This window comes from Staurois parvus, unplaced genomic scaffold (genome assembly GCF_062004578.1).
Source record: "Staurois parvus isolate SC_StPar_1 unplaced genomic scaffold, SC_StPar_1.0 ptg000531l, whole genome shotgun sequence".
Lineage (NCBI taxonomy): Eukaryota > Metazoa > Chordata > Amphibia > Anura > Ranidae > Staurois > Staurois parvus.
The window spans coordinates 886,430-898,677 of NW_028318327.1; the positions used below are offsets into that span (position 1 = coordinate 886,430).

Here is a 12,248-nt window from a genome sequence, read left to right on the forward strand (position 1 = left end):
CCTAGCAACAATGACATCACAGCAGTTATTGCTGGTCATTGTGAAAAACAAAAATGCATAAAAACGCACATAAAAAAGCTAAAAAAGGGTCTGAAAGATGCATGATTAATCAGCAGCATTAGTGCAAAATGATTTAAAATGTTGCAAATGCATCATAACGCGTTCTTTTGAAGTTTCCAATGTGTCAGAAGGGTGTGGGACGTTTGTAGTTTGTATGGGAAGGGTGGATACAGCCTACAGCCTCCTCTCCACCTCCTCCCATTCTCTGTACTATATCCAGATGATTGGCTGCTCAGAGGTCGCCATACTTTCTCCATTCCTCCGACAGATGCCTGTACAGATCACTCCCCCCTTGGTGAGTCATGAGTAGAGGGTGTTGGTTCCTCTCCCTCCTGCCTGTTGTATGTGTCCGATGCGGAAGTGTCACACTACTGCAGCATCTCATAGTATCTATAGCAGCTGCTGAATTATTCACCTTCCTTCTTGCAGGGTCTGAACACGAGCGCGGTGCACATCCATCGCAGGTCATCGTCCGCAAACACAGGAACTGAGCCCCCGCTGCCTTCAGCAACAGCAAACAAGCTATCCGAGTGCTACGAAGAAACTGGAACGCCATGAACTCAGCGAAAGATAATCCTGCCCCGGACACGACTCAGCCATCACCCAAGACGGAGTCGTTGGGTTCACACGACACCAGTGAGGCCAAGGCTTTCTATGACAGCGTCGCCCCCAAGAAAAAACCCAAACTGGTATGTATGGAAACTTAAATGCATATTAAAGATAACTGGTCGCCAAAGGAAAAAGGCAGACGTAGTCAGAACCAATAAGAGGATGAGGCCTATCATGGGAACTAGTGACAGTGCTCGCAATGATGTCATCAGTTTTCAGTGAGCATGCAATAATTGAAGTTCCTCCGCACCGGGCTTGCCTCTCTGGTGAAGAAGGCCTATATACTCGGTGGCACAGTGGCTTAGTGGCTAGCACTTCCGCCTGGCAGTACTAGAGTCATTGGTTTGAATCCCAACCACGGTACCTCCTGCCTGGAGCAGGGGCGGACTGACCATTTGGAAACACGGGCACTGCCCGAGGGCCCGGGGTCAGTAGGAGGCCCCATGAGATGCCACTGGTACCTTTTTCATAGGCTTTTTTGAGTTTGGGCAAGGACACAGGGGCCCCATGGTCCCCTATTGCCCGGGGGCCCCATGAGTTGTCAGTCCACCCCTGGCCTGGAGTTTGCATGTTCTCCCTGTGCCTGTGTGGGTTTCCTCCGGGTACTCCAGTTTCCTCCCACACTCCAAAGACATGCTGGTAGGTTAATTGGATCCTCTCTAAATTGTCCATAGTATGTGTATGAATGTGAGTTAGGGACCTTAGATTGTACGGCCCTTGAGGGTTAGGGACTGATGTGAATGTACAATATTTATATAAATATGTAAATTGAAGGCGCTATCTAAGTACCTGAAATAAATAAATATAAAGGATAAGGGCACTTTGCATTTACCAGATCCTAACCCTCTTCCCTCAGCTTCTACTAGGGTACCTACCTCATCCCTTTAAAACCGAACACCTATTAATTACTCAGGTTCTGGGGCTGATTAAGGCGATAATTAAGCTCACTTAGTGCCTTATCTGCATTAAATTCGCTTCAGAACCTGTGTAATTAATATATGTTCGGGTTTAAGCCCTGGTTCACACTGATGCGGTGTGAAATTCCCAGCGTTTTCTGTGCGAATTCCACACCGCATCAGAATCGCACCCCGTTCATGCGAACCGCTGCGGGTGTGTATGTTAAGTTAACAACACCCCGAAAGTGGTCTGCAAAACGCAGTGCGATGTGCAGAATCGGATCGCATAGATGTGAATACCCATGCGATCCGATGCTAGTGCGGACCGAAACAAGTTATCTAAAATAAACAATCAAGTGAGCGCTTCTTAACATAGCGATAAAAGCAGCTTGCATAAGGAAAAAACCTCTAAATCCTTAATACCATATAGATCAAAAATGCAGCGCTAAAATACATATGAATATCAATATATCTTACATAAAAATGAAATGCAAAGTGACAAGTGATAATAGATAAATCAAAGCACTGAAGATGAGCACAATAAAGTGACAATAGTGTGTCATCTTAAATTAGACGAATTGCAGTAAGGTAAACGCACATTATAAACGTATAGCAGTCCATGAAATCAACTTTTTCTTATAGGTGCCTAAATCATCCAGTGTCTGTGGATAATGGTCCCTTCGCACTGGAGTTGCATTAGTAAGGTGCTCGTGACTTCTGTGGATAAGAAAAGAGGTGTGCTTGCACTCACCAGACGCACAATATAATTGCGCATGTATATGACACTCAGAAGGGCACTAGTGGTCATCTAGGAACCGGTAGGGATGAGGCACTTCTCAGGCACTTAGTACACCCTAGGAATGGACTCCAGACCTCCTTGGTTTCACTTACACCCAGCTTCCAATCAGGTCAGCACCAATGGACCCAAAAAAGGGTTCTGCACCTTTTTGGTGCGGTGTGATCAGAGCCATACAAAATGCATGGCTCCAATCGTACCGCACACAAATCGCATGTGATTTGCACAGGGATGCGGTGCAGTTCCTGTGCGAATCACATGCAATATACCGCACCGCGTATATGTGAACCAGGGCTTAAGGGATGAGGTGGCAACCCTAGCTTCTACAGCAATATAGTTCTGTGTATTTAACCCCTTCCTGCCCAGTGCTATTAGTACAGTGTCAGTGTTTTCTATTAGCACCGATCACTGTATTGCTGTCACTGGGAATGTCAGTGACACCAAGTCAGTTCCCACCAGTGTCAGAATGCCTGCCACAGTCCTGCTATAAGCCGCTGATCACCGCCACTACTAGCAAAAAAATAAATAAATAAAAATTTCAGTATCTATACTGCCATCCGTAAACACTATAACTTTCACGTAAACCAATTAATTTACACGTATTGGGATTTTCTTTAGCAAAGACATGGAGCAGAATACATTTTGGCCTACATTTAAGATGAAATTTGATTTTTTAATTTTTTTTTTCTGGACATGTTTAATAGCAAAAAGTCAAAAATATAGTTTTTTTCTCAAAATTGTTGGTCTTTTTTTTTTATAGCGCAAAAAATTAAAAAATGCACAGGCGATCAAATACCACCGAAAGAAACCTCTATTTGTGTGGAAAAAAGGACGTAAATTTCATTTGGATGCAGCTTTGCATGACTGCGCAATTGTCAGTTAAAGTAACACAGCTCCGTAACACAAAAAATGTCCTGGTCAGGAAGGGGGGTAAATGCTCTGGAGGGCAAGTGGTTAAAGCTAACACTGTGTCCAGGGCCGTATGTCCCTGTGTTTGTGCAGGTAGCATCATATACCTACATGTAGCCATTGATTTCTATGGGTGACACCCAGGCAGGGAAATACATCCAAATGCCTGTGTTTATCCCTTCTCTTTCTGCTGATGATTGCTGTCATCAGGAACGAATGTTGGGGAACATTTTCTATCATTATTATTATATTATTATTATTATACAGGATTTATATCACCAACAGTTTTCACAGCACTTTACAACATAAGGGCAGACAGTACACTTTAATACAGGAGGGATTAGAGGGCCCTGCTCATTAAAGCTTACAATCAGAGGGAGGGAGGCAATAACTGTGGGGGGATGGGCTGATGGCGAAAATACATGTACAGTTGTTAGGTGGGGCAGGTGTTCTATCACCACAACAGGAACACAGGGCTCATTTACACTGTCTGTGAGAAGCGATCTGTTGTGAATCACTTTTCACAGAGCAGCAACGGGGTGACTGACTGGCATTCAGGATGCGATAGGGCTGTCTGTTTTTTTTTTTTTTGTTACAGCCGAAAGACCTTTTTTTTAATGACAGTACTGCACTGCAACCACACATTTAGCATTTGATTCACGGTTGCAGTGCGGCCCCACTCACTTTTTTGCCACACCACTATGAGAATCATTGCAGCTGCAGCATGTGTATCACTATGAGAATCGTTGCAGCTGCAGCATGTGTATATCCCCCATATGGCTGCCTTTGCAGCTTAATCGGAAACAGTCAGGGAGCAGTAAAAATGTGGCTTTATGCCTATTTTTACCGCCCCAAAAAGCAAATGTAAACTAGGCCTAATGGGGATATTTGTTGAAAGATTTGCTCCCACGTCCTGTAGTATCTAAGGGACAGGAGGGTAAAAGGGTAATCTCCCCAATGGGACACAGGGAAAAACAAACCTTGACATGCATTTTAACACTTTACACAAAACTAAAAGAAAAATAGTTGGCTTCAGAATAAAACGCTGTTTCTCAGTCTGTGTCCCAGTGCAGTGTTCATTGGATCCAGTATTCCATCCCACGGTAGCGGGTCAGCCTAGGCTCATAGTAGTACGTGTTGGGAAAGCGCTCACCATCATGCACATTCCCAACACGCTGCTTTTTAAAAGATGCACGGGGCTGCCATTCATTCTTAATGGCACCCCCGCATATCAGCAAAAAGTCTGCATTTTCATGCGCTAAACCCCATGGTTCTGTGTGCCACTATTTTAAAAAAGGATCCAGGACTTTTTATTTTTTTTGCAATGCTCCAAGCTGGAGCAATGGAAATATGCCGTCCTCTCCGCTTTTCCCACGACCTCCTGCTCCCTATCTCCCTTGTCTCCTCCTCCCATGCTCATCTCCAGGACTTTTCCAGAGCCTCCCCCATCCTCTGGAACTCTCTACCCCAATCTATCAAACTATCGCCTACTCTGCTCACTTTCAGGCGATCTCTGAAAACCTATCTCTCCAGGGAAGCCTATCCTGCATTCAGCTAATAATGGAAACTTCTATTCCTCCCACCAGTCCATCCCCCACAGTTATTACCTTTTGTACCACCAGCCCCTCCCTCTTAGATTGTAAGCTCCAAGGAGCAGGGCCCTCCTAACCCTCTTGTATTGAACTGTATTGCTGCTGTATTGTCTCCCTTTATTTTGTAAAGCTCTGAGCAAACTGTTGGTGCTATATAAATCCTGTATAATAATAATAATATGTATGTTTCATACCTGGCCGATCTCTGTGGAAGCTGGAAATCACTATATTACCCAAGGCTACTGCAGTTATGCTTTCTGTCCTCCGTGTCCCGTGCCAAGCTGCTGCCCTGCTGCATAGAGGGGGGCCGCTTGCTCAGCATGGGCGCCCTTTAGAAAAGGAACAAGGCGATTGGATGACATAGAGATTGTGAGGTCACTGCTCCACCACATCCAATTAGAGAAAACTGCATTCATTTAGAAAAATGAAGTTGTTACTAAGCAGCAGGGCAGCCACTTGGTGCAGAACCCGGAAGGCAGAGAAGCTTAATGTAGTAGCTGCAAATACTACATTGTTTCTCTGCTTTTCCAAAGGGATTGGTCAGGTGAGGAATATGTATACTTACATTGATCCATGCTGGACCAATGGGAATATACTAAAAAAATCCATAACTGGAATCAGTGGCTGACAACTCATGGGGCCCCCGGGCAATAGGGGATCATGGGGCCCCTGTGTCCTTGCCCACACTCAAAGCACACACAAAAAAGCCTATAAAAAGGTACCAGGGGAATTTCATGGGGCCCCCTACTGACTCTGGGCCCTCGGGCAGTGCCCGAGTGCTCCACTGGTCAGTCCGCCCCTGACTGGAATTAACCTCCCTGGCGGTCTGATTATGTCAATATTTTTACATGTCAAAACAGTACATTGTTTTGCATGGAAATTTGTTGTTTTATATTGTAGGCCCATAATTCTTAGGAATAACTCACTTAAATCTGTCCGAACAAGAGTCTACTAAACATCCCGGGTATGATAAAGTTTGAAACACAAAATCATAAATTATAATATAATAAATAATTATAAAAATAATAATATAATAAATTTAATTCAGTAATGTAATCAAATCAAAAATACTAAAATTTGAAATAGAGCGCCAAGTTCTCACATCACTGAGCTCAGTCGCAGAATCGTCGCTGTCGTCACTTTCAGTGTCTGATGACGAATTTCCCCACGAATCATTATCACTCAATTCTGCAAGTGGTTCTAATTTACTATCGCTGTTCTCTAGCTGGTCTAAAACCACTTTTGACCTAAAGGGACGCTTTTTGGATGCCATGGACACTTCTCAAGTTTCCAGGCAGAAAGAATGGTAAAAATGCAGGCAGGGCACAGGGACAAAGCACTCGGGACAAAATGTATGTGAAATGGTTTGATAAAGTAATGTAATCCTAACAGATTACAATGTATTTTGTGTATGTCATGTTTTTACTTTTTTAAATCTCCCGCCGGTTCCTCCCCCAACCGCGTCTGCTAGATCACTTCATGCTGGCCCCTTTTGCAGGTAAAGGTATGTTAAACGTTAATAATAAGTGCCTATACTGTTTAAAATCCCGTAATACATTGTCTCACCATGCTCTGCACATGCTCAGTTGCTCCCTATTTTCCCAAACTGTGTTGAAAATATAGAGGCCAATCTGCTGACAGCCTAAAGATTCTCTGCTGCTCAGGGGCTCTGGGCTGTAAAATGGTAGACTCCGTCAAGAAGAAACAGGAACAATGCTGGAGGCAATTTACAGAACATAATCATTTTGGTAGCAGAATTATTAATGTGGATTGTATGTTCCTTGGTAAAGAACATCATTTTTTATCAAGTTGTTATGGGTAAAGTTCTTCTTTAAGCACAGATAGTGTAAGCACCTAAATCTGTCTTCCTGTTCCCATGGACAGCAGAAGAGGGGGCTGGACTAGGAACCAATGAAGCTGTGCAGACAATGGACATGGGATAGGAGCAAGGGAAACAATTCCAGGGTAGCTATGTTCCGTTTGATGGGTAAACGTATTGCCATGTATGCATTGAGTCTTTGTATGACATAACCTACAGTCATCAATTTTGGTTTAGGTCTTTTAGTGACAGGTTTCTTTATGCAAACACACAAGCTATTTAGGAAATCTGCAGTAGCCAATCAGAAAGCACCGCCTAGTTTATTTTGCCAGCAGCAATGCTGGACAGATACAGGCAGATCTTTGTTTTAGCCAGTTCCTGCAGGGTGATCGGCTGTGCAGAGACAAGTCAGCTTTCATTAATAAATACATCAGTGGTTCATATAGTGAACTCGGTGTGGAGTTATTCACCTTGAGGTCATCACAGAGGACAAGGGAGCACTCTTTACATCTGGAGGAAAAGAGATTTAATCTCCAAACACGGAAAGGTTTCTTCACAGTGAGAGCTGTGAGAATGTGGAATAGACTCCCTCAAGAGTTGGTTCTGGCCAGCTCAGTGGATTGTTTTAAAAATGCAATTTTTGCATTTTCTTTCTTGGATACACAGAATATAACTGGATACTAACATTTATAGGTAAAGTTGATCAAGGGAATATCAGATTTCCTCTCGGGGGATCAGGAAGGAATTTTTTTCCCAACAGGAGCAAATTGGATCATGCTTTGCTGTTTTTTTTTTTGCCTTCCTCTGGATTATAACTTTTTTTTCTCTATGGTTGAACTGCATGAACTTTTGTCTTTTTTCAGCCAGACTAACTATGTAAAAAAAATTGTTAAATTCTTATAAAACACTCCAGCGCTCAATCCAAGGTGCTTCAGACAATATATCAGTATGCAATGCTTCCTCGGGTGCAACTCTCCACGAATCAGGGACATTCCAGAACACTGAAAAACACACACAAGAGGGCTGGTCAGCTCTGAAGAAGGGAGCCTGACTTCCGAAACGCGTTAGTTTTCCATTAGATGTTTCCAAGATAGGACGATCCTCCTAAGGCTGTATTTCTTATATGACTGCTGCTTCCATACGTTTGTCAGTATGTTTTCGTCTCTTGGAATTTATTGCATTTTATTAAGGTGATGCACGAGGAGTTTGCTCTCTCTCGTGTGTGTTTTTAATTATTTGTTAGGCTGCTTTCACATTGAGCCATTTTTCCCCTGCTTTTGAAAAAAACATGTGACCATGTATTCCTATGGAATTTGTCACACTGCTCCGTTGTGGGTCCAATGTGTTTTTTTTTTTTTAAATCCTGCTTGCTGCATGTTTCTCAACTCACCTCCCCAATGAAATCACTGGAAAACGCAGCAAAAACACAGCTGTGTTGTGTTTTTTGAGTCACATGTCCTGTAAAAAATACAGTAAAAATGCAATAAAAATACATATGCATTTTTGCTGCAGATCAGTGTGAAAGTAACCTTAGACTTCATTCACAGGGGCATACCTGAATGTAATTTAGCGTGAGAGCTGTGTTTGCCCGCACAGGATGCACAGATGTTCCATGCATCCACATGAAGGCAGTCCTATTCATGTCTATTAGGGCGCAGCACTGCTCCCAATTTGACATCCGTGTGTATTCCCTGGTTATCTCTCACCTCCACTACTGAAACTCCCTCCTCATTGGCTTACCTTTACATAGGCTATCCCCCCTCCAGTCCATCATGAATACTGCTGCCAGGCTCATCCACCTTACCAACCATTCAGTGTCTCCTACCCCTCTCTGCCAATCCCTCCACTGGCTTCTGCTCACCCAACGAATACAATTCAAAATACTAACAACTTACAAAACCATTCACAACTCCACCCCCAGCTACATCATTAACCTAGTCTCAAAATTTCAGCTAAATCTCTCTCTTTGATCCTCACAAGACCTTCTGCTCTCTAGTTCCCCTGTCACCTCCTCCCATGCTCACCTCCAGGACTTCTCCCGAGCTTCTCCCATCCTATGCAACTCCCTACCCCAATCTGTCTGGCTATCTTCTAATCTATCCACCTTTAGACAATCCCTGACAGTCCTTCTCTTTAACCACTTGCCCTCCTGAGGATGTACCCCCCTTCCTGACCTGGCCATTTTTTGCGTTACGGTGCTGCGTTACTTTAACTGACAATTTTGCAGTCATGCAACACTGCACCCAAATTAAATTTCCGTCCTTTTTTCCCACAAATTAAGCTTTCTTTCAGTGGTATTTGATCACTTGTGCGTTTTTTATTTTTTGCGCTATAAGCAAAAGAAGATTGACAATTTTGAGAAATAATCTATATTTTGGACTTTTTGCTATTAAACACATCCAGTAAAAAAATAAAATTTCGTCATAAATTTAGGCCAAAATGTATTCTGCGACATGTCTGCTAAACAAAATCCCAATATGTGTAAATTAATTGGTTTACGTGAAAGTTATAGTGTTTACAGATGGTGGTATAGATACTGGGATTGTTTATTTTTTATACTAGTAATGGCGGCGATCAGCGACTTTTAGCGGGACTGCGGGGCTGCGGCGGACATTCTGACACTGGGGGGGTAACTGACTTGGTGCAGCTCTGTAGCAGTATATCTGCTATAGTGCAGTCCTTAAGCAGTTAAAGAAGCCTATCCTGCTTCTAGTAAACTGTCTCCACTACTTCCTCCATCAGCTCATCCCCCTCACAGCTATTACTTTTTGTATCACTCATCCCTTCCTCCTAGATTGTAAGCTCTAACGAGCAGGATCCTCTGTTTCCTCTTGTACCAAATTGTATTGTAACTGTACTCTGCCTTCATTTTGTAAAGCACTGTTCAAACTGTTGGCGCTATATAAATCCTGTATAATGATAATAATCTCCAAACTTACACTGTGGGGTCAGGAACATGCATTCACATAAATGTGGTGGCAGCAGCTGTGGTCATGCAGCCGCTGCATCCTAGTAGATATGAGTGGGACTGCCTGCAAATGGATGCATGGAACACCTGTACATCACATGTGCGGACAAACATACCCTTCCCATGGAGGTAAGCTTAAGTACACTCATGTGAACGAAGCCTTACGTGCGCACACTACGGACACTTACATGCGTACACTACGGACACTTACGTGCGCACACTACGGACACTTACGTGCGCACACTACAGACACTTACGTGCGCACACTACGGACACTTGCGTGCGCACACTACGGACACTTGCATGCGCACACTACGGACACTTGCATGCGCACACTATGGACACTTGCATGCGCACACTACGGACACTTGCATGCGCACACTACGGACACTTGCATACGCACACTATGGACACTTACATGCGCACACTATGGACACTTACAGTCAGGTCCATAAATATTGGGACATCGACACAATTCTAACATTTTTGGCTCTATACACCACCACAATGGATTTGAAATGAAACAAACAAGATGTGCTTTAACTGCAGACTGTCACCTTTAATTTGAGGGGATTTACATCCAAATCAGGTGAACGGTGTAGGAATTACAACAGTTTGCATATGTGCCTCCCACTTGTTAAGGAACCAAAAGTAATGGGACAGAATAATAATCATAAATCAAACTTTCACTTTTTAATACTTGGTTGCAAATCCTTTGCAGTCAATTACAGCCTGAAGTCTGGAACGCATAGACATCACCAGACGCTGGGTTTCATCCCTGGTGATGCTCTGCCAGGCCTCTACTGCAACTGTCTTCAGTCCCTGCTTGTTCTTGGGGTATTTTCCCTTCAGTTTTGTCTTCAGCAAGTGAAATGCATGCTCAATCGGATTCAGGTCAGGTGATTGACTTGGTCATTGCATAACATTCCACTTCTTTCCCTTAAAAAACTCTTTGGTTGCTTTTGCAGTATGCTTTGGCTTCATTGTCCATCTGCACTGTGAAGCGACGTCCAATGAGTTCTGAAGCATTTGGCTGAATATGAGCAGATAATATTCCCGAAACACTTCAGAATTCATCCTGCTGCTTTTGTCAGCAGTCACATCATCAATAAATACAAGAGAACCAGTTCCATTGGCAGCCATACATGCCCACGCCATGACACTACCACCACCATGCTTCACTGATGAGGTGGTATGCTTAGGATCATGAGCAGTTCCTTTCCTTCTCCATACTCTTCTCTTCCCATCACTCTGGTACAAGTTGATCTCAGTCTCATCTGTCCATAGGATGTTGTTCCAGAACTGTGAAGGCTTTTTTAGATGTCGTTTGGCAAACTCTAATCTGGCCTTCCTGTTTTTGAGGCTCACCAATGGTTTACATCTTGTGGTGAACCCTCTGTATTCACTCTGGTGAAGTCTTCTCTTGATTGTTGACTTTGACACACATACACCTACCTCCTGGAGAGTGTTCTTGATCTGGCCAACTGTTGTGAAGGGTGTTTTCTTCACCAGGGAAAGAATTCTTCGGTCATCCACCACAGTTGTTTTCCGTGGTCTTCCGGGTCTTTTGGTGTTGCTGAGCTCACCAGTGCGTTCCTTCTTTTTAAGAATGTTCCAAACAGTTGTTTTGGCCACGCCTGATGTTTTTGCTATCTCTCTGATGGGTTTGTTTTGTTTTTTCAGCCTAATGATGGCTTGCTTCACTGATGGTGACAGCTCTTTGGATCTCATCTTGAGAGTTGACAGCAACAGATTCCAAATGCAAATAGCACACTTTGAAATGAACTCTGGACCTTTTATCTGCTCATTGTAATTGGGATAATGAGGGAATAACACACACCTGGCCATGGAACAGCTGAGAAGCCAATTGTCCCATTACTTTTGGTCCCTTATCAAGTGGGAGGCACATATGCAAACTGTTATAATTCCTACACCGTTCACCTGATTTGAATGTAAATACCCTCAAATTAAAGCTGACAGTCTGCAGTTAAAGCACAGCTTGTTCGTTTCATTTCAAATCCATTGTGGTGGTGTATAGAGCCAAAAATGTTAGAATTGTGTCGATGTCCCAATATTTATGGACCTGACTGTACATGCGCACACTACAGACAAGTATGATTAAACTAAAATCTTTAGCGCAGGACCATTGTGACCGATGTGCAGGTTTATCCGGCCATGTATGTTGTCACCCCATTACACTTTGCACAATGTTATCCTGGAAACCTACCACTGATTGTCATTTATCTGTCATTTCAGCCCAAGCCGCAGACTGCGATAACCATCGCAGTGTCATCGCGCGCCCTGTTCAACATGGTGGATGAGAGGACGATGTATGAAAATGAAGGTGTAGAGAAATATGTCCTCTATCAACAGGAACATGAAGAGGAACCTCTGAAGCCAGGTCCTGCGTTCAACTTTGTGAAGGTATGCTGGGTGACCTGACTGCTTGATATGCTATTATAAAATCGGGGCTCATTCACACTATCACCTGTTGATGTGTGTTGATCTGCATAGATCAACAAAGACTAAATAGAAGGGCACATAAAAAGCAACGGTTTTTTATGTGCTCCATTCAGTGATGCATTGAGGTGGGTTGCGG

The 12,248-nt window shown here is 43.5% G+C and overlaps 1 protein-coding gene across 1 annotated transcript in view; it reads left to right on the forward strand.

Moving 5' to 3' along the window:
• Positions 1 to 391: 391 nt before the first annotated feature.
• The window catches only part of LOC149451554 (cytosolic 5'-nucleotidase 1A-like), a 69,338-nt gene continuing 57,481 nt past the window's right edge, over positions 392 to 12,248 (forward strand). The window contains exons 1-2 of the mRNA XM_089690551.1: positions 392 to 749; positions 11,906 to 12,073. Coding sequence (XP_089546677.1) covers positions 615 to 749; positions 11,906 to 12,073 — 303 coding nt within the window. The 5' untranslated portion in view covers positions 392 to 614. The remainder of the gene's footprint in view (positions 750 to 11,905; positions 12,074 to 12,248) is intronic.